This window comes from Dipteris shenzhenensis, chromosome 26 (genome assembly GCF_047967505.1).
Source record: "Dipteris shenzhenensis isolate YYH24624 ecotype China chromosome 26, Dip_SZ_1.0, whole genome shotgun sequence".
In the NCBI taxonomy this organism is placed as follows: Eukaryota; Viridiplantae; Streptophyta; class Polypodiopsida; order Gleicheniales; family Dipteridaceae; genus Dipteris; species Dipteris shenzhenensis.
In genome coordinates this window covers 35715044-35735499 of record NC_141621.1, presented here as the reverse complement: position 1 = coordinate 35735499, position 20456 = coordinate 35715044, and the positions used below count along the sequence as shown (strand labels likewise).

The following is a 20456-nucleotide window of genomic DNA, read 5'->3' as shown; positions in this document are numbered from 1 at the left end:
ATACATAGGCCTTTTGAAGTAATGAAATTTTGGAATGCAAAACTTTTGTTTTACAAACATCAAAGGATTATTTGATTTTAAATAATTAGATCAACTAAAACATTGTGCATGTCTTTCATAATATGAATCATTCTTTTCCATTTGCATAGCAGTACTGAATTGGATGCCTTAAAAAGGGCAAGGAAACTTCAAAATAATATCATGGAAGTCCAATTTTGTTTTAGGACTACATTTGAAGCCCAAAGTTCGAAATTTTTGGTTTCTTTAGAAAAGGCCATTAATCATTGTGTGAGGCCTTCCAAAAGAATGCTTAGCCAGGTCTTCCTTGAGGCTGAGGCTTAAACGAGAGCACACCTTAAACAGAGCAGCAGGACCATCCTCACGGATCAGAATCTGATCACCAGTGAATTTGGAGTGAGAGTGATTTCATCAAGTTATCGCATGATCTACTCATCCTATTTGATTTCGTAGAGCACAGTTTTAAACACTTATTTTCAAGAGCTTAATAAGATCAGCACGTTAACCGAGATGGCTAGCAGCTGTGCAGCGCCCCAGAGCTTGCTTATGCGCCAAATAGCACTGTTTTGGCTCCTTTGCTCTCACCATTCCAGTTCCGAAGCGGAGAACATTACATTTCCTCGGACCATACGCATAGGAGCTCTCGTCGACTTCGATTCGACCATCGGGCCCGTTGTAACACAAGTGATAGAGCTAGCGACTGCGCAAGTAAACAAGGAGAATGGTTTGCTCAACGGGTCCCAGTTTTCACTTCGGATCATCAACACCAACAATAGTGCGTTCCAAGCTGCTGCTGGAGGTAGGTTACCAAAATTACTTAAACCTAGCAGCTCGATGAGCCTCCGTTAAAGCCAAAATTTTGTTCCATTGGAAAAATTCGGCAAGGGATTGATGTATCCACGTGCAAGAGATTTGGAAGAATTGTTTAGGAATCAGAAGATGTCGGAATGTTTGAGAGACTTGCCTGCTCACCAATGACCCATGTGAGATTCAGCTAGCTTTACTTCCAGAAGTTGATGGATCACCTGACAGTGATCCTTGTGATGGTTGTTACAGCCATGGAACTTTTCAAGGAGGAGGTGGTTGCGATAGTAGGACCCGAGACTACTTCGGGCTCGCATTTTATTGCACATATGTGTAATACACTTCGGGTTCCAATTGTGTCCTATGGAGTGACTGATCCAGCGCTCTCGGAAGAACAGTACCCCTTCTTTCTTCGATTGTCTCACAGTGACGTTGTTCAGATGGAGGCAATAGCAGCTCTGATCAAGCACTTCGGATGGAGGACAGTGGTGGCTTTATATACGGACGATGACTATGGAGCCAATGGAATTTCTGCTCTAGAGGATGCATTGCAATTGGAAATCGTTTCAAGAACGTTCCGAAAAGAACCTCTAGCGCCTGACATTGATGGAAGTGGAATCGGAAGAATTCTGTCTAGGTTGGCAATGATGGAGTCTCGCATATTTGTGGTTCACGCCCAACAGGACGTTGGACTCAAAATTTTTGCTGAAGCAGACTACTTAGGAATGATAAACACAGGTTTTGTTTGGATCGTTACGGATTTGATAACTGCCACCTTGGAGACATTGCATTCGGACTTCAACGTGGTAAAATCAATACAAGGAATAGTTGGAATGCGCAGGTATATACCGCAGTTATCTGAGCTCAAAAATCTTTCTGAGGTATGGGATCGAATTCCAGGACGGATACCAAGTCAAGACCTCAACGTGTACGCCTTGTGCGCGTACGACACGGTGTGGATGATAGCTCGGGCAATAGGGACTCATCTCAAGCAAGGAGGGAGCTTCGACTTCCAGGACCAATCCATTCGGTCGAGCGAGGAAGGGGGGGATTCAGAGCTTGCAAGATTAAAAGTTCTTAAAGAAGGGTTATCACTGAGGGAGGAGATCATCAAGACAAAGTGGAACGGGACGACAGGGAGGATAGAGCTGGATAAGAGGGGGGACATAAAATTTGTATCGTTTGAAATTGTGAATATGGTAGGGAGGGGAGTCCGGGTGATCGGATATTGGGACAAAGACGCAGGAATTACAGCGTTGCCACCGGAGATAATTGGAGCAGATGCACTTCAAACGACACATGATCAGCTAGCAGCAAAATTGCCAGACATAATCTGGCCAGGAGGAGGCACGCAAGTTCCTCGAGGTTGGGTGATTCCGCAGAATGGCAAACCGTTAATGATAGGAGTGCCGAGAAAGGCAGGATACAAGGAGCTCATTAGGCAAACGGTCGACGCCAACAATGTGACGACCTTCCATGGATACTGCATAAACGTGTTCGAGGCTGCGATCCAATATCTTCCCTATGCCGTCACCTATCAATTCATCTCATACGGTAGTGGCAATGCAACGCCGGTCTATGACGAGCTCATCGCCAAGCTAGCAAATAAGGTACGAGAAAGAACGTCCAGAAAACATGTTGAAACGTCCAGAAAAAGTCATGTTGAGCTCAAAGTGAATCGTAATTCAGTTCCTCTAAATACCCGAGTGTCGGATTTTGAATTTTCTGATTCATGCGAGCTAGTTACAAAGTTGCTTCATCTCTAATCATCTGCATGCAGTGCAAGCCAACCGTCTTCTTTTGTTGATCTCTTCGTTTGGATTTAAAATGTCGTCGCTGCTGTCGGTTCTTCAAATTATGCGTTAGTGTACTATATCAGCTCATGCAGTGGAACCAGTTGGATTTAATGAATGTCGTCGTTTCCGAGCTCCTTACACTTCTTCAAAATTATGCGTTAGTTTGTCATATTATTCTGCGTTAGTTGGTTCATCTCTAATCATCTGCGGCATTGCATGCTTCAGTGGAATTAGCGAAATCGTCTTCTGTCGCTAATTCGTCTTCTGTTGATCTGTCAGTTTAGATGTAAAATGTCGTGGTTTCCTTACTGCTCTCAGTTTTCAGTTGATCTGTCAGTTTAGATTTAAAATGTCGTGGTTTCCTTACTTCTCTCAGTTTTCAGTTTGTCATATAATTATTTCAAATTTTCAAATCATCCTAGACGAAAAGAAACTCCCTTTATTTCATTTTGCACCTGCTGAAATCGAGAAAAAAGCCTTTTATTGTATTTTACTCCGCCTGAAATTGAGTAAAATGCCTTGAGTGTAAATTTTGCACCAGCTGAAATTGAAAAAAAATGCCCTTTATTGTATTTTGCATCAGCTAAAATGGAGAAAAAGGTTGCCGGTTCAGATTTTGAGTAATTTAGTGTATAATCGCGCAAATGTGCATGTTTTGAGATGCAAAAACTAGCTGACTTGGAGAGTGTCTTTATTTTGACTGGTTGGGAAAAAAGTTTTCCACTAGCATGACTTGAGACTATACATGCAAGGGAATCGAAATCATGTTCTTTTGTTAGTCACTTGATAGACTTGAATGCCATCATTTTGAGGGTCCTTCAAATTGTGCATTAGTTTGTCATATAAGTAGATCATTAAAGGAAGGTAATGAGCACATGACGATGAAGATACATGTTGAAAGATCGGAGCACACACTCCCATTGACAACATAAGTGTGTATAAATCTCCCATGTCCATTTCAAAGATTACCTAACTAGTCACTCAATAGAAAATATTAGCACTAAACTAAAACACTAACCATAGTAACCTTGACTATAAAACTTATCAAAACCTTGAGCAAGCATGGTCCCATACTCTCTTAGCAGCTACTTTCCTTTACCTTATCAAATTATTCTCATAAAACAAATACTAATTTTTACAATTTCCATTAATTTAATGGGGAGGCTTTGAAACATGAGTGGAGATAATAATAAATTATGCACTCAGGCTTCAACCATTTTTCTTTTTCCTATTCTTTTGTGTGTCTCTTCATTGGGAGCATATCCAATCTTGTTGTACATCAATGGTGATCATCTCTCTCTCTCTCTCTCTCTCTCTCTCTCTCTCTCTCTCTCGTTGCATGATGTGTTGATTAAACTCATCCCTTACCCTTAACCTACTCATCGCTAATACTACTCCACTAGCTACTTTGCCTTACCAAGCAAACCCAATCTTACAATGATCTAGAGTACTTGATCACATACATACATACATACATATCTGCATACATTCATACGCACATACCTATGTACATAGGTATGTATGCACATAACATATGTAGGTAGATGCATATCTACATATATATGTATCTATGTATATATGTACCTACATGTATATGTGCCTATATACATGTGTATATGTACCCACGTATGTACATATATTGTTAGTAAGATTCCAATGCACCACCTCTTTCTCCAACGTTTTGAGATCATTAAGTTTCTTGGCTTATCTTTTATTTTCAGCCTATAGTGCCTTAAGAGCCTAAGATTGCTCCTCAAGTAGCTTTGTCATGCTATGTAGCATTTTTATAGGAAAAACCTTTTAATGGCAACTCTTATGTATTGCCATTCAATGATCTACTCCTATGAAAAACTTAAGTATTGTTAATGGCACAACCATTTGGCAAATCGAAAGTGTTACATGTGGACATCCCCCATAAGAGGTCAAGTGTCTTTTAAAAGATTTGTCAAAGTGTGTTCTTTTTACATAACTTGTGTTTTAAATAAAAAGAGTATAAAAAGAGCCTAAGGTCCATACTAAAATAAGTCTCATTTATGCAAGTGGTATTGCTCTATGTATTTTATGAGACTTCATGAATGTAAATGTGGTATAATACGATTATATAAGGTTAAATATGTAGTTCATAATGTAAATGGATTAGAAGCCCACCCTTGTTGCTCCATCTATCTAAGAGTGTTATGGAAAGGAAAATGAATTGAAGTGGATGTTTATCCTCTGCAAAAGTAGGATTAAAATTGCCATCTCTAGGTCAATGGATTCATGATGTAGACCTCTTCCCTCGCCCCTAAAAACAGTGAGGGAAAAGTGTAACATACTTAAGTTTTAAGATTGTTACCCCTTGAAATAATAAGATAGTTTAGTGTTTGGATGAAACTCTTAGCAGTTTGTATATTGACAAGAAAAATGTGTTGATGTACATATTCTTAGCATTTTGTATATTTGCAAGAAAAATGCGTTGATGTACATACATTTCATGTATATTCAAGTAAAGATACTCATGTTTGAAGACTTCAGGAATTTGATGCAGTAGTTGGAGATGCAACGATTACAACAAAAAGAATGAATTTAGTGGACTTTACACAACCCTACATAGAGTCGGGCTTGGAAATAATTGTGCCTTGGAAAAACAAGCGTCCAAACAATGAGTGGGCCTTCTTGCAGCCATTCACGCCAGCAATGTGGTTGACAACCGGCGCATTTTTTCTCTTCACAGGAGCTTCCATTTGGATGTTGGAGCATAGAATAAATTACGCCTTTCGTGGTCGTCCCCAAAAGCAGATTGTCACTTCTCTCTGGTAGTTTAAATGCAATTTTGCTTTCCCTTACCTCATGTTTTCGGTTTAGTGGTCTCTACATTTAGGCTTATTGGTGCCTTTGCTGCATTATATGTTGCACAGACTATTGGAATATGCCAAGAATTTTGTACTCCATAGAATCGATTTGGCAAATTTGAATATACATTTATTTAAGAGGCACATACGTTACTGAGTTTCAAACAATGTTCCTGTTTATTACAATTGAAAAAAACATCGAAAATGACTCAGAAAACGAAGATAGTTGTCTTTTTCTTTATCAGCAATCCTAGGGCTTAAAATCACAAAATTATTCAAAACGTGGGATATCATCGCCTGTAAGGCTGAGCTAATAAAAGCAACATAGGGACACTTGAAAATTGAGATCAACTTGATGTACAGAAGTGATAGTGTCTAAGTTGTGTAAAGTTCTTCTCACTGTAAAAGCGCCTGTCTGGTTAGTCATGACCGTTTATTAGGATTAACATTGCAATAGGCTTCATGTTCGATTGTAGCTTGGATGAAGAGTGTGTGGACTACTTTTTCTCCTTAATTGGTAGCCTTCATCATGATGGAGGTTTGATCTTATCAATTCTGCAGCTCGGCCAACTGCAAATAAATTTTCTATAAAGCTAAATTTTCAGGGTTTCTTTTACACACCTTTCAAAGTTGAGGTTAGTCTTCCAGTGAAGGGAGTATTTAGCTCTTGCCTGATTCCCACGTTATAATTCAAACGTGCAACTTTGTTCATTGTCTACGCTTACCTCAGCAATGTTGAAGCATTGTTTGTCCCATGCATTACTTGCTGTTGTGCCTTGCAAGAACAGCTCTCAAACATTGATCTACATGCTTATTATTTGTCACTTGTTGATGTTTTAAATCGGGAGTCCAAGAATCGATGGCTCCTGACTAGAAGGATGAAAATATCTGTAAAGTAAAGGCTGCCCAATGTCTGGCACAAAAATGCCTGGAGGTGTAGAGGATGTGCCCTTCTTGCCAAGATAAACCAAAGGAGTGTCGAGCATCTGTCCGTGTGATCCTTGTGGTGGGACACATGCTTCTTGCCTTTATCTTAAAGGGCAGTGGTAACAACTTGGGGAACTTGTCAATCTATATGTTGTGATATCGTCTGACCAAACTACTGACCCATCTGCAAAAGAGTGCTCCGAAGCATTGAGGGAAATGCCTCCAACAACTATGCCTATGCATTTGCTGATGTAGGTGATAAAGGATGGGAAGGCATCCCTGTGCCATTACTTGCACTGCGGCAGGTTGCTTGTGTTGAGCAACCTCCTCCTGCGTTTCCTTGCTAGGAAAAGGCTCATCAAATTGAGTGGCATTTTTAGGTGCCATGGTGTCCTATCAGTGTCAATGGGTGCCAAAGTGTGGCTAGGTACGTGCAAGACGAATAGCAAATCTGAAGAATGTCAGTTGTTGCAGACCTTGGGCTTCAGTGCTACTGCAGATCCGGGGGCTCCTGTAAGTCTAGGTTTTCTTTTTGGTGGAAAATCCAGATTTTGATGATTGCCTTGAGCATCACTATCTAACGCAACTAGGGTTGGTTTAGCCCTAGGTTACAAGACCTAAGCATTGAAACTTCAAAAGTTGTGTTTTTTATTTGCTATATGGCAGTGGAAACTAATTGCTCGTCTGATGTAGTTGCCAGGTGCTCAGGTCGATGGGCCTGGAAGCCCCTATTGTATTTGCTTGACGAAATGGATGAAAGAGATAATTGGGGGGTAGGATAGGTCACCCAAGACCAGCCCTTGGCTACTTGTGCCAAGGGGGTCGACAGGGGCCATTGTGTGGTTGCTCACTGTATTGGAAAGGAGGTAACGATGGGAATATGGGATAGGCAGTTCGGCTGCTTGGGATAGACCAATTGCTAGGCATGTCAATTTGGCTAGAAAGCCCTTTTGTGGCCCTTTTGTGGCTACTTAATGGAATGAAGGGCGTCTGAGTCTTCAGGATGCTGGTTGATGCGAACAGGTGTTTTGATGCTATGTGCTGGAGCAACGAACACTAGAGACGACCGGATTCTCTTTCGTTTAGCGGACGTGAAAGAAATCACCGCTCCTTTTTTTTTCTTTTGCTTGGTAAAAGCATTAGCCCACAAAAGAAAGAGTCAAGCTGAAGTGAATGGAGATGAGAGAAAAGGAGGTGTGCAGCTAGAAACAGACACCAAGAGCATGAACCTTGATACCAATGTAAAAGAGGCAGGCAGAAGTAGAGACACAAAGAGAGAGAGAGAGAGAGAGAGACAGAGAGATAGAGACAGAGACACAGAGACAGAGACAGAGAGAGTTGATGGATGCAGGTTAGGAAAGAAGGAAGTTGAGAAAGAAAGAAAGAAAAGAAATTTTATTAGAGTCTTCGGAAGACCGATGGGTCTATGAGACTGAAAGAAAACCTGATACAAATCACAGTAAGGGTGGAGCTACTAAAAACGAGCATCATCACCCGTGCTGAATCCTAAGTCTGATCATACATAATCAAATACATCTGGGTATGACAATGAAAAGAAAAAAGACTAGAGTGGAGCGGAATCCTCCGTATGTCATGTCGCCCTAGCTGGTGCATAGCCGGTGATGGGGCGCTGGCGTCTGTCAAGGAGTCTCGTGCATCTCGGTCTTTTGGAGGAGGCTCGACGTAAGACCAGAGCAACTGTGACTCCCGTGGGGCATATCCCGAGTCTAAACAATGACGGGTGGTCCCCCAGAGTGATCTGTGTGTCCCCTCAATGTCTCGTGTGTCGTGTTGTGGTCGTCGGGTCGAGGTCTCTATCACGTCTGCGGCTGACACTGGACGATCAATGTCACTCGATGGGAAGAACTCTGGTGCCACGTCATTTGCATAAAGAAGAATCTTGATGATGATCCCAGCAAGTGAGCAACCAGTCCCTCCGGAAGCCCCCATGAAAGTCTCAAGCTCATCGATGTAGAGGCCAAACAGGGTTGGTGATAAGGGGCAACCCTGTTTGACCCCTATGGTACTCAAGATCTCATATGTTCAACTTGCACCGGTCCGAACTCGACCTAAGACTCTCTCATAAAGTGCCATGACTGCCCAGAATGATCTCTTGATCAAATCCCAGTGTCTGTAGGTGTGTGATGAGACGAGCTCGAGGTACTATGTCAAAGGCTTTGCGGAAATCCACAAAGCAGCAATATACCCTCTCCTTCTGTGATCTGGCCTCCTCAATGACACTCTTGAGTGTGAGTATGTGATCCAAAGTCCCATGGTCTTGCCTGAAACCGGCCTGACCCTCTGCTCTGAGCCCTCTCATCTCTGCGAACAGGTTGACCGACGCATCCAATACTGTTGTATAGATCTTGGACATCGCGTGTCCAATCATGATAGTCCTGTAGTTACTTGGGTCCATGGGATCCCCTGCCTTGTGGATGGGGGTGATGGTGTTGAGTGTCCAAGTGCGGGGGAAGCCAAGGCAAACAACGTCATTGAATAGCTTTGCTAGGATCGGGGCTAACGTGTCGATCCCATATGCGATAAACTCAGTGCATAGCCCCTCATGATCCTTAGCTCGGCCATTGTGTAATTTCAATGTCGCGTCCTTGACTCCCCCTCTGGTGAACAACGTGCAAGTGGTGGGGCGAGGTGTGTGTATGAGATCTGGAGTAGGCTGATGTGGGACATCATAAAGATGGCGTGCATATGTGTGCCAAACTCTGGTGTCGGTGAGGGGTGATGGAGACCTACGCTCAAGGAATCTCCACCAAAATTCCTTAGAGTTGTTGCTGTACAAGATGTTCAACAGCTCCTCCTCATTTCGACAAAGAAATGCCTCCTTCTGATGTACGAGGCATCGGTACTTGCGTACCGTGTTTGGTGTGTTCGGGAGGTGACCTCTGGTTTCAAGTTGGAGTTGTCAGCAATAAGCCTTGCATTCCGCATCGTACCAGTTGTTGTAGGGTATAGAACCAAGAGGTGGTGGTCTAGTGGACCGTGTGGTGTGGGGAAAGATTTGGAGGGCAACCTCGTGGAGTGTGCGACTAATAAGGGCAGCACAGTCCTCTATGAGTGGTATGTGATCGATGTAGGTTAGAAGTCTGCTTAGGCGTCCAGAGTAGGCAGGGGAGAGGCTGTGATCAAAGTGTATGTCGTGGTAGGTGTCGTGCTTCCTATGTGGTGTGGCTAAGCGTGGAGTGGCGATAGTGAAGAATAGGTATGTGTGATCAGCTCCTAGAGGGAGTGGTGCTACGGTGAAGTCGGTGATACATGAGGTGAAGGTAGGGGATCCCATGATGTAATCTACTATACTAGTGCTCCCCCCGTGTGGGAAGCAAGTAAAACCACCTAAGGAGGGCCATAGGTCAAGCCCGTTGTAGATGATGAGTTCATGCATCCTGCCCAAATCAAGGAGTGTGTGTCCATATGGTGTAACAGGCCCGTGTCAGTCCGATGAGATCCTGGTCATACCTGCTCCGTCTAGGTCCATGTCTGGTAGCATGATAGAGTCATTGCGGAAGTCCAGGAGTGGTGCCTGGCGCGTGCTCGTCTTGGCGTTGAAGTCCCCAACAAGGAGAACTTCCCCGCGGGCTGAAAGGTCTGGGATATCTTGATGTAAGGGTGCATATGGCGATGTCTCACCCTCCTCTCGTGCCACTCTGGCGAAGTGGGATGTGTCTAGTAGAAAGTAGCATATTGCTGTGAAAAGGTCAGGAGGGGCTATGTGTCGGATGCAAATCCACATGAATTGGGAGCGTGCGTCCTTCCTCTCAATGGAGATGGCTCCAGCGAGGGAAGACCTATACAATACTGCAACCCTACCTGATCCTCGAACTTCTTCTGTATCCCTCGTCTCATCCCTGAAGCCATTGACTATCGGTAGTGGACGCTCTAGGCTCTGGTGTGTCTCTGTATAAAAGACTATGTCTCGTCCTGTGTAAGATTCCGAGAAGTTCCGTGGGTCTGACCATAAGGTATCATTACAGTTCCAAATGGTGCAAGCTAGGGTCTCGAAAACTTGAGTCTCATAGGCCTCGTCCCCCTAGGAGGTACGGGTGGGAGCTCGGCGGGTGTCGGTCAACAACCTACTATCTCGGACCACGGCCCATTTTCCCTCCTTGCGGGCAACATCTCGCTGCTGGAGAAGAACTCGTCGCTCCTCAATCTGTAGTGGTGTCAAATCCTCATCCATGGACAGGGTGGGATGCTCTCGTAGAGCGGCTCGACGTCGGAGTGTCGCTAGTCGAGCATGTGAATCTCTGAAGCGAATGACTAGGGGCTGCTCTCGGTTAGGGTCTCTCCCAACACGCCATGCTCCCTCTATGCCATGGTCGGGGATCCCCATGGTGGTGGTCACAAAGGTGATCGCCTCCTCCATGGGCGTCGTAGTGGTGTTGGTGCTGTCTTGCGTGATCCCTCATATCCGGATGTTGAGGTCCTTCGAAGCCCTCTGCTGCTGCTCCTGTATGGCGGCTGAAACGGTTGCCTTTGCGAGCTCCCGTTTTGCCACGTCCACCCACCTAGTTGTCTCTGCTATAGCTGATTGTATCGTGGCTATCTGTGCCTCCATTTGTGTGATTGGGGTCCCTCCAGGTGTTGCTCTCAAGGTCCCAAGCTCCTCTCGAGGCTGTGTGATATCGTGCCTGAGCCCCTGAATAAGGGTGCCCTGCTCGTGTATAATGCGGGCCTGCTCCTGGGTGTATTGCTCCTGAGTGTAATGTGTCAACTCTGCCTGACGGGCCTGGATGCAGTGTATCTCAGCCAATAGGGAGTCCCAAGCCTCTGGTGGGGGCCTAAGATATCCTGGTCCAGGTGGGAACTGGATCTCTGGAGGGGTTGGAATGAAGGTGGGCTGTTGAGGTTGTACTGGGGGTGGGGACAGCATGATCTGGGCAAGAGAGTGGTATGTAGGAGTAGCGAGGTCGGACGAGGTGATGAAGGGTGGCTGAGTGAGAGGTAGAGGGGATATGAGGAAAAAGTACGGTGGAGCTGTGGCCGGTTGGGCTAGTGGTGGGGCTACTGGAGAGGAGACCTGTGATGATGATGCAGGAGAGGGGGAGGAGAGGTGGCGTAGATGATGAGGCGGATGATGGTGGTGAAATAGTGGTGGTAACCATAGAGGTCGAGGATGTGGTGAGTGGCATGGGCTTCTGGTAGGCCACGGTGCTGTCCACTGTCAAACCGCTCAAGTTGCTACGTTTGTTGAAGTCCTCCAAGTTGAGTTGCTTTTGTGTTTTCCCTTTGTCACCGTTCCCCTTCCCCATCTCCTCGCGTACGTGAATTTGGACCGAAGGGTCTCCCGCCTAGTCCCCTGTCCTCCTCATCCCCCTTTCCCATTCATTATGGGGGGGGTAGTAGTGGGCAAAGGAGGGGTTGCAGGAGGGCGGAGCTGCAGGCGGAGAGGGCAAAAGGGCAGCAAGAGGGCCGAAGGGGTAGGGCAGAGGGGAGCGGGTGTAGGGCGGAGAGGTAAGGGGCAGGGCGGAGAGGCGGAGGGGCAGGGCAGAGTGGAGAGGCTACGGGAGAGGCTAGTGGTGGGGAGCGGAGAGGCCATCGGGCAGGGCGGAGAGGCTAGGGAGAGGGCGAGTGGAGAGGCTGCGGGAGAGGCTAGTGGGAGGGAGTGGAGAGGCTAGCGGGCAGGGCGGAGGAGCAGAGCAAGAGGGCGGTGAGGCTAGCGATAGGGAGCAGAGAGGCTAGCGGGGCAGGCTGATTGGAAGGGCAAAAGAAAACACACAATTGAGAATCATTAAGCCACATCAAAACTTGCCCCCAAGAGAAAAGATGGGGGGGAGGGGTTCTATATCCCGTTGTGACTCCTCTAAACTCCTCATTTGCCCCGAAGGCTATCACTAACTTAGGCCATTTTACCTGCTTCATTACAACAATGTTTAATTGGTTTGAGGATATGCCACAGAAGAAATGCTCAAGCTTTCAAGCAATGGAAAGGAGATAAAGAAAATGGATAGAACTGAAAGAAGCTGCTTTACGAGTAAACCTTGCAATGGGGACTTGAATGGAAACACATGAAGCCACAGGTAGTCCAATACACTCAGAAACCATCCAGTCCAATACTCTCCGATAGTAGAATAGAGTTGTCAAAGAACCTCGAGCATTCGATTTGACCAAGGGGAGTTGACAATGTTTAAGACCAGTCTGGAAGGTCTATGAGTGGACAATAGTTCGATTGGAGGCCCACCAAATGAAAAATACCTACAGGAAACACCTGCCCTCTTAAGATCTGCATCAAAGAAGATCCCAATATACTCAGCTAGCAAGAATTTGTTGACCCTCTGGCATTTGGGTTTATCAATGGGAAGCAGCACTGTCTAGGAGCAATCTGTAGGGATTAGATGCATCTTATAGGAAGCCACTCACGCCAGATCGTGAGGCATGAGGAAGGGATGTGACAGCTAATTTTTACCCAGCCTTTGTTGTAAAAATTCTGGACTATAATTCATAACTACGTATATTGTATTGTCCTCATTTTTAAAAGCTTGAAGCCTCTTGTGTGGTTTGATATGATCTTTCTTGCCAGCATTAGCTCACTTGTCCAAATGGAAGTATTATACTGTGGCATTGTATACCTTAATTTCTCTTTTTGTCTTTTTGTATTGGGAAAGGACTGTCAATCAAAGGCACAGTAGTCTATATTTTAATCCAAGAAAATTGTGTGGTTCTGTAGAAGATTAATCAGAATTCAGATGATTTAAATTCTCCTTTCAAATAGTTAAACTTGAACGTATAATTTTCATCTTGAACTGACTCAAAGTTCCATCATGCAGGTTCATCTTCTCGACTCTTTTCTTTGCACAAAGTAACCACATCTCACCATCCTTCCTGTTAGTTTATTTGTCTTTGAAAGAAACCCTACCAAATTTTGTTATGGATTGGATGCATGGCATATGTGCAGGGGAGAAGACCAAGACTGTTCTTGGGAGAGCTGTCCTCATCATCTGGTTATTTGTAGTTCTGATAATCACCTCCAGTTATACTGCAAGTTTAACGTCAATCCTCACAGTGCAGCAGCTCTCTCCTGCCATGTTAGGTATCAATAACTTGCTTGCAAGCGATGCACCAATTGGCTATCAAACAGGCTCTTTTGTTAAAGATTATCTTATAGAGCTTGGAGTAAAACCAGACAGACTTACACCTCTTAGCTCTAAGACAATGTATGCAAAAGCACTCATTATGGGACCAGACAATGGAGGCGTTGCAGCTATCGTTGATGAACTGCCATATGTTCACTTATTCTTGGCTTTTGAGGGTGATGCAGATTTTACAACTGCTGGTCAAGAGTTTACAAAAAGTGGATGGGCATTTGTATGTATTTGTCCTTACCACATTCTTCAATTTGAATCTGCATATCAATCTTTTCTGCTGCTAGTTTTGTTGCAAGAATGAAAATTTTTGTGTGTATCCCCCCCCCCCTGCCCATGTTACATCAATAATAGTATGGTGCCACATTAGCCCTAAGGGGATGCCAAAGGTTAGGAAGATAGGAGTAAGATGGCGGTCCTTAGTTATTAGGCCTAAGTGGCCAAAAGGTTGGTTAGTGCCTTGTTAGGACAGTTGTACTAGAACCAAGTCCTAGGTGCACGAAGTGCCCTAAGTGGACTAGTGCATATATATAAAGTGCCCACTAGGGATCTAACATGGGTATTAGAGTGAGGTGGTTCTAACCTCAGGGGTAGGTAGCTCAGCAATAGCTCTGTAAGTAATTATGCTAGTCGATGAAATAGTTGATCGGTGTCCATGTCGCGTTGTAATATGCAAGTGATGAAATCCTCAGGATGGTTGTTGTTAGATTTCAATCTTAAGTAATTGCACAAGGCTTATTTGGGGGATGACGAGCATGTCTGCTTCATTACCTCAGCACCCATAGCTTTTTACAGCACTCACTCATTAAGATGTGTAAGTTGCCTTAAAGTCCCACTGTGGTCTTGTTGGCCAAAGACCGAGACAAGAAGAAAGTATGGGACACTACGGTTAATAATGTTGATTTGGAAATTCAAGGGTATAAATATATCATTATTTTGTCAATTCATGCACCTTGATAGGACTAGGTAGGGAGAAGCCCTTACAGTGAGATAGAAGATGGATAACTGATCTACCTTCATGGCGAACATGGTATACTGACAGCTGGAGCACTTGGTCTAACACGTCAATGCCCGAGTTTTTTTTTAAATGTTCCTTTTGATGGTGAAAATTTTTTGCATTCCGTTGAAAAGAAAAATGGAAGGTTCAATTTTTGCTGCACGAGTTTGTTGATGTTTTTCCTGAGGAGCTTGCATTCCAAATGGGCAATAGATCATAGGATAGAGTTTGCCAGGAGCTGCTCCTACCATTGAAAGAAAACAAAAGAGAAGGAAGTAGAGCGACAACTATTAGAGTACCTTAGAAAGGGGGAGTTTGTTGATGTTTTTCCTAAGGAGCTTGCCTTCCAAATGGGCAATAGATCATAGGATAGAGTTTGCCAGGAGCTGCTCCTACCGTTTAAAGAAAACAAAAGAGAAGGAAGTAGAGCGACAACTATTAGAGTACCTTAGAAAGGGGGGGCAGATTTTGTCGAGCAGTTCTCAATGGGCTACTATGCAATTGTGCATAGATTATCATGCCCTAAATAAGGTGACTGTAAAAAATAAGTATCCAATGCTTCGCATTGATGAGTTCTTTGACTAATTGCAAGGAGTAAAAACTGATTTACATTGTAGGTACCATCAAGGATCCTTCCTAATGATGTACCAAAGACTTGTTTTAGAACTCATAAAGGTCATTATTGGTTTAGAGTAATGCCTTCTAGTCTAAATAATGCTCTTGTTACATTCATGACTGTAATGAACTACATGCTTATATCATACTCAGGTGAATTTGTAGTTGTCTTTTTAGATGGTATTCTTATCTTCAATAAGACTAAGCACGAGCATTTGAAGCACTTGTAGTTAGTCTCGTGTTGCTCAAGCAACATAAGTTGTATGCCAAACAATTTAAGTGTAATTTCTTTTGTAAAGAAGTCACGTAACTGGGTCATATTGTCTCTGAGGAAGGGATACCTGTGGATCCAGATAAAGTTGAAGCTATTTTCATATTGTCTCTGAGGAAGGGATACTTGTGGATCTAGATAAAGTTGAAGCTATTTTGGAGTGGCCTAGTCCGACTGCTCTAGAAGAACTTCAAAAATACCAATGACGGACCAGCTTAAGGAAAAGGGATGTGCCTTTATATGGACCAAAGAAGTTGAAAAAGATTTTCAGCTTGTAAAGAAGTTGATAGCCATTGCCCTAGTTTTGAAACTAGTTGATCAAAATGAACCTTCCATATTTGAAACTAATGCAAGTGGTAGAGCTGTTGGGTGCTGTGTTGATGCAAGATGGACGACTGGTTGCTACTCGGTGTGTGTAGACCAAGATGGCTCATTTCATTTCATCTAGAAAAATTTGAAAAACCCCTAGGTTGCTTAGATTGTTTGTCGAAGGAGTTTTCAAGTCATTATGGTTTGCCTACTAGTATTATGAGTGACCAGTATAGTAAGTTTGACAGTCAATTTTAGAGGGTTGTCTTTCAGAAGTTGGAAACTAAGCTGAATATGAGCATGTTTCATTATCTGCAGGTGGATGGTTAGACACAATGGGTCAATCAGACTGTGAAATGCGTGCTTATATTAGTAAACAGTAGACAAATGGGAGGAGTATCTTCTTATTATGGAATCTGCCTATACTAAGCATTCAAAACTGCATGCTATAGTCCATTTATGCTAATGTATGGATCCCAGCTGCTCCACCGTTGTAGAAAAGCGGTCCGGGCAGATTAGGGGAAAACAGTAAAATTAGCAGAAATGAGAAAGAGGAAGGGGTAGAAAGAATAAGAGGTGAGGAAAAGGGGTAGAAGGAGATGATGAGACAGAAATGAGAGAGAGGAAGGGGGAGAAAGAGTGAGAGGTGAGGAAAAGGGGTAGAGGGAGATGATGAGACAGGAAATAATTGGGGGGGGGAGAGACAGAGACAATCAAGTTGTTGCAAATGGTATGGTCACCTCCCCATCTGTAAGTGCCCCCATATGAGGTTTGGGGGGGGGGGGGGGGGGACCTAAGAGTGATGTGGCTGCCACATGGCAGCACTTTGACTGCCATGTGAGCAGCAAGCTCACAGCAAGAAAAGGAATGCACATGGGCTGCCATGTGGGCAGCACAACAGAGAACCTACCTGGCAGTTTGAACCAGCACGGTGGACTGCCAGGCCGGGATAGACACGTGGCAGTACAGCTCATATTGGAACAGGTCTGCACAGGTGTAGACGGCGGACAGACCAGGGCAGTCGGTTTAGAGGGCTGCTGGGTCGTCCAATACCCCTATTGGGTTGGCCAGTATGCAGGGGCTTCCAAGCCCTATAAAAAGGGAGCCCCTAATACCTATGGCTCATTGAGTATCCACTTGAGCAGCAAGCAACCAGCAGACTGGAGCAGTAGGGAAGCATCCTTTGGGCCTACAACCAGGAGGATAAAGGAGGGCTGAGGGGCTGCAGATAGAGTTTGAAAGGGGCTGCATGCCTAGGCTGACAGTTAGGGCAGCAAGGTGCACAATGTCTAAAGTCTATAGAAGCTCGGCAAGGAGCATGTGGGCTCAGGGTGCTAGGAGGAGGTAGGACAACTTTTGGTAAGGACAAAGGACCACAGTTTGGTGGGACTATGGACTCTTCTGTATTGTGTCATTTTGTGGACGGAAATATATCTTATGTTGGTTCTATATCTCTCGTGGAGCATTGTCTATTTACTGGCTTGCACACATGCATGTTCAGTACACTCAAGTAAAGAAGATTTGGAGTCTGTCGTCAAACACTTTTGTGTGAATTTGTAGGCGCTATATATTAGTATTCCGCTGCGTAATATCCTCTGTTATGGTCATTTCTAACATGGTAGTAAAGCCCTAGTTGGAAGTTCATGAGAAATGGAGCCTGAAGGCAAGAACCTTGCTGAAGGACGACCTTGATTCAGAGCTTGGGCGAATCTACTTCGACATTTGAAGGATTGTGCCCTTGCGAGGAGGAGGGAGGCTCAGGTTCAGACAACTGTACGACTGTCTTACTCTATCCCTTCTCAGTTCATTGTCATGGCCCAGAGATATGTTATTCCCAGTTTTGGGGATAAAGACAAGTTGGATGGGAGCAATTAACCATTGTGAAGATGAAGGTCTGGATCCATTTAATATTGAGGGAGTCATGGGAGATTGTGACGGGCAGACAGTTAATGCCTCAACCCACGGTAACTCGAGCGACGACAGCTACAACCAGAAGTGACTGCACTGGAAGATCCTATTGTATTGAGAGCCTGGCAGATTTGAGATGCATAGGCATTAGCCATTATTGTGGGGCACTCCAGCGGATGCGGTGCTTCCTTACATACAGATGGTGGCGGCAGACACTTCCTTTGAGGCCTGGACCACTAGAGAGACATCTACGAGCTGAATAACGAAGCGAGGATTCTAGACCTCAAGATGGAGCTCTACGGCATGAGCATGGATGGGGGGGATGGGAGAGGGAGGGGAGAGGCTGAGAGAGGGGGTTAGCAAGCGGGTTAGCAGCGGGTTAGGGAGAGCAGGGCAGAGGGATTAGCAGCGGGGCTTAGCAGCAGGACAGGGAGAGCAGGGCAGAGGGGTCAGCAGCGGGGGTTAGCAGCAGGTGGAGAGAAGGACAGAGGGGCTAGCAGGAGGGGGGCGGGTGAGTCATTAGCATGTGTAGGGACAGCAGGGCTGAGAGGTTGGCAGCGTGGGGTGCAGGGTGGTGGAGGCAGGAAGCGGGGGGGAGAGAGAGCAGGGCGAGGAGGCAGGGAAGCAAGGGAGAGAAGGGCGGGCGTGGGAGGCAGCAAGGAGGGGAAGGTATGGGGGGGCAGCAGGGAGGGAGGGGGTGTGATGGGGAGGAGCTGAGCTCTCCTATACTCCAGCAATGTTGAAAATTGCAGCTTGAGTAAAGTCTTCTGACATTTCACCCATTCCTTGTCCCTGTTGCTTATATTTTGTGTGATAAGCAGCTTACAGACCAAGTTTCAAATGGTTCTTGGGGCGGAAGACTGGCTTTCTGGCAGCACACCTATTCTAGCACTATATCATGCATGTATGGATGTATGATACATGCATACTGTACATTTCATTATGCTGTCTGTATGTAGTTGAAAGAAGCCCTAAAATCGTAAATTGCTTTACAGAAAATGAGATCAGCTTCCCCCTTGTATTCAATGAAAGAGAATCCACTGTTGCAGGCCAATGTGCTATGAATCCACTGTTGCAGGCCAATTTGCTACCATCATTCCAAAGGACATTTTTAAGGCCAATGTCCTACCATCATTTTTTAGAAAAGTTAATCGACTCACATCAACAAAATATTTTTAGTTTTCTTGTTTAGTTAGTGGATTTTCTAGCCGAGTTTCATATTTGGATGTGTGTTATCTTTCTTGGGTTGCTAAGCTTTTCTTGTTTGCTTCCTCCTCATTATTTCCTTCTTTTTGTTCCCCGTCTTCACTGTTTTATAAAAAATTGTTACCTGTAAGATTAGATATATTCTGGTCATATGAAGGTATATCTATTTATAGTTTTCTGTTTTTGGCAGGCCTTTCAAAAAAATTCACAATTAACAACAGATATATCAGAAGCAATCCTCAAGATGTCAGAAAATGGTGAGCTCCAGAAAATTCACAATTTATGGTTCGATATGCAAGAGGGCGTCTCCAAAGATACCAAAGTTGACTCTAGTCAACTAGATCTGAAGACTTTCTCAGGCCTTTTCATGATTACAGGTTTGGCATCAGTTTTCTGTCTAGTCCTGTACATTGCACGGCTACTGCGAAGGTTCATTCTTACAAGGGGACAAAGTGGAGCAAGCATATCTACCTCTAGAGCCTCTTCTTTTTCTAAAAGTGCACTATTTCTGAGGTCCTTTGCTTCGTACCTAGATGAACCAGCTGGTCGTGACAGAGTGAGCAGCAAAGAGCGGGAAGATACAGCAATCAGTCACATGCTGGAGATTACTCCAGTTTCCTCTCTTGAGAGGGAGACGTAAATTGCTAAACGTGTTACAAGAAATTCATCTCTGAAGTTCGTACAGCAACAAACCTCCCTTTGTAAAATATAACATAAGGCATTCCTTTTGTCCCAGAGATAATATTAATCCAAGCAGTGTTAGTAAAAAATTATTGACATTTCTTCAAATTTGATTTTGGATGATCCCAGATCTAATGCCTTTAAATTGGAGAACTTTCTCCAAAATGGAGTTTTGTGCAATCTTAAAATGTCCTTAATCGCGGTTTTCAAACATTTGAAAGGTGGGGCTTGAAAATTTTATTTTGTTCATGGTCACCTCTGAAAATTTTAATTTATGGACATTCACCTTTGAAATTTTCCTTTTTTGGATCTTCAACGTCTAGGAACCCTTCGTTGGTCTGGATCCATTTTTATTTGATTCCAACTTTAGGTTGGCAGAGAAAGCTTCATCTATGGTGACCTTTTTTGAGCCCTTTTGTCTCAATAGAATATGATAAAGAAAAACCAATTTGAAAGGATATCCATCTTTTGGATATCTGAGGGTGGATTGACATTGATCCTTTTTATGTTGTTTTCAAGGTGTTTGGAGTGCAAACAAAATCAGACCACCACTTTGATGGGATATCTCAAGGTGTATGCCTCAGGCACACCTTGGTTTCTATGTGTGAGTGCTAGAGGCACAGTTAGGTGCCCACAAGCACAGTTAGGTGGTGGAGAGCCACATAGGATGATTGAGAGAATCTAGGAGCAGATTGAGGAGATGATTGTGGAGCTCTGAAGTCATCAGTGATGTCAGTGAGCATGTATGAGGTGTCTACTCAAGAACCTCACTCTTCTTCATTTCATAATGCAAGTATTCTGAGTTTGTGTCCACTCTTTCCTTTCCTTTCAGTTTACCAACATGGTATCAGAGCCCTTTAATCCCCCTTGAGTCCATTTCTGCCACATCATCATCTTCTTCTTCATCTTCTTCTTCTCCATTTTCCTCCTCCTTCCAAAATCTTTGAGAGCTTGGTTCTCCACCTACAAACGACCATTGCCCAAACCCTCTGAGCTGGA

The 20456-nt window shown here is 44.3% G+C and overlaps 1 protein-coding gene across 2 annotated transcripts; it reads left to right on the top strand.

The window, feature by feature from the left end:
• Positions 1-464: 464 nt before the first annotated feature.
• On the top strand, positions 465-19581 carry LOC147885003 (glutamate receptor 3.1-like). Of its 2 annotated transcripts, XM_087397904.1 has the most exons (7): positions 465-817; positions 1075-2432; positions 5133-5413; positions 13156-13187; positions 13284-13693; positions 18967-19033; positions 19154-19581. In XM_087397904.1, the coding sequence occupies exons 1-7, from the start codon at positions 529-531 to the stop codon at positions 19414-19416; spliced, it is 2700 nt and encodes an 899-aa protein (XP_087254030.1). In that variant the 5' UTR covers positions 465-528; the 3' UTR covers positions 19417-19581. The 2 variants fall into 2 exon arrangements, with proteins under 2 accessions (XP_087254030.1, XP_087254029.1); XM_087397903.1 differs by having other exon boundaries at positions 18967-19581.
• The last annotated feature ends 875 nt before the right edge of the window (positions 19582-20456 follow it).

Bases quoted from the DNA above. Each gene is read 5' to 3' on its own strand.
- LOC147885003 (XM_087397903.1), top strand. From the start codon at position 529: ATGGCTAGCAGCTGTGCAGCGCCCCAGAGCTTGCTTATGCGCCAAATA. The intron at 2,433-5,132 runs GTACGAGAAAGA...TGAAGACTTCAG, and splicing joins TCGCCAAGCTAGCAAATAAG to GAATTTGATGCAGTAGTTGG. The intron at 13,694-18,966 runs GTATGTATTTGT...TGTTTTTGGCAG, and splicing joins CAAAAAGTGGATGGGCATTT to GCCTTTCAAAAAAATTCACA.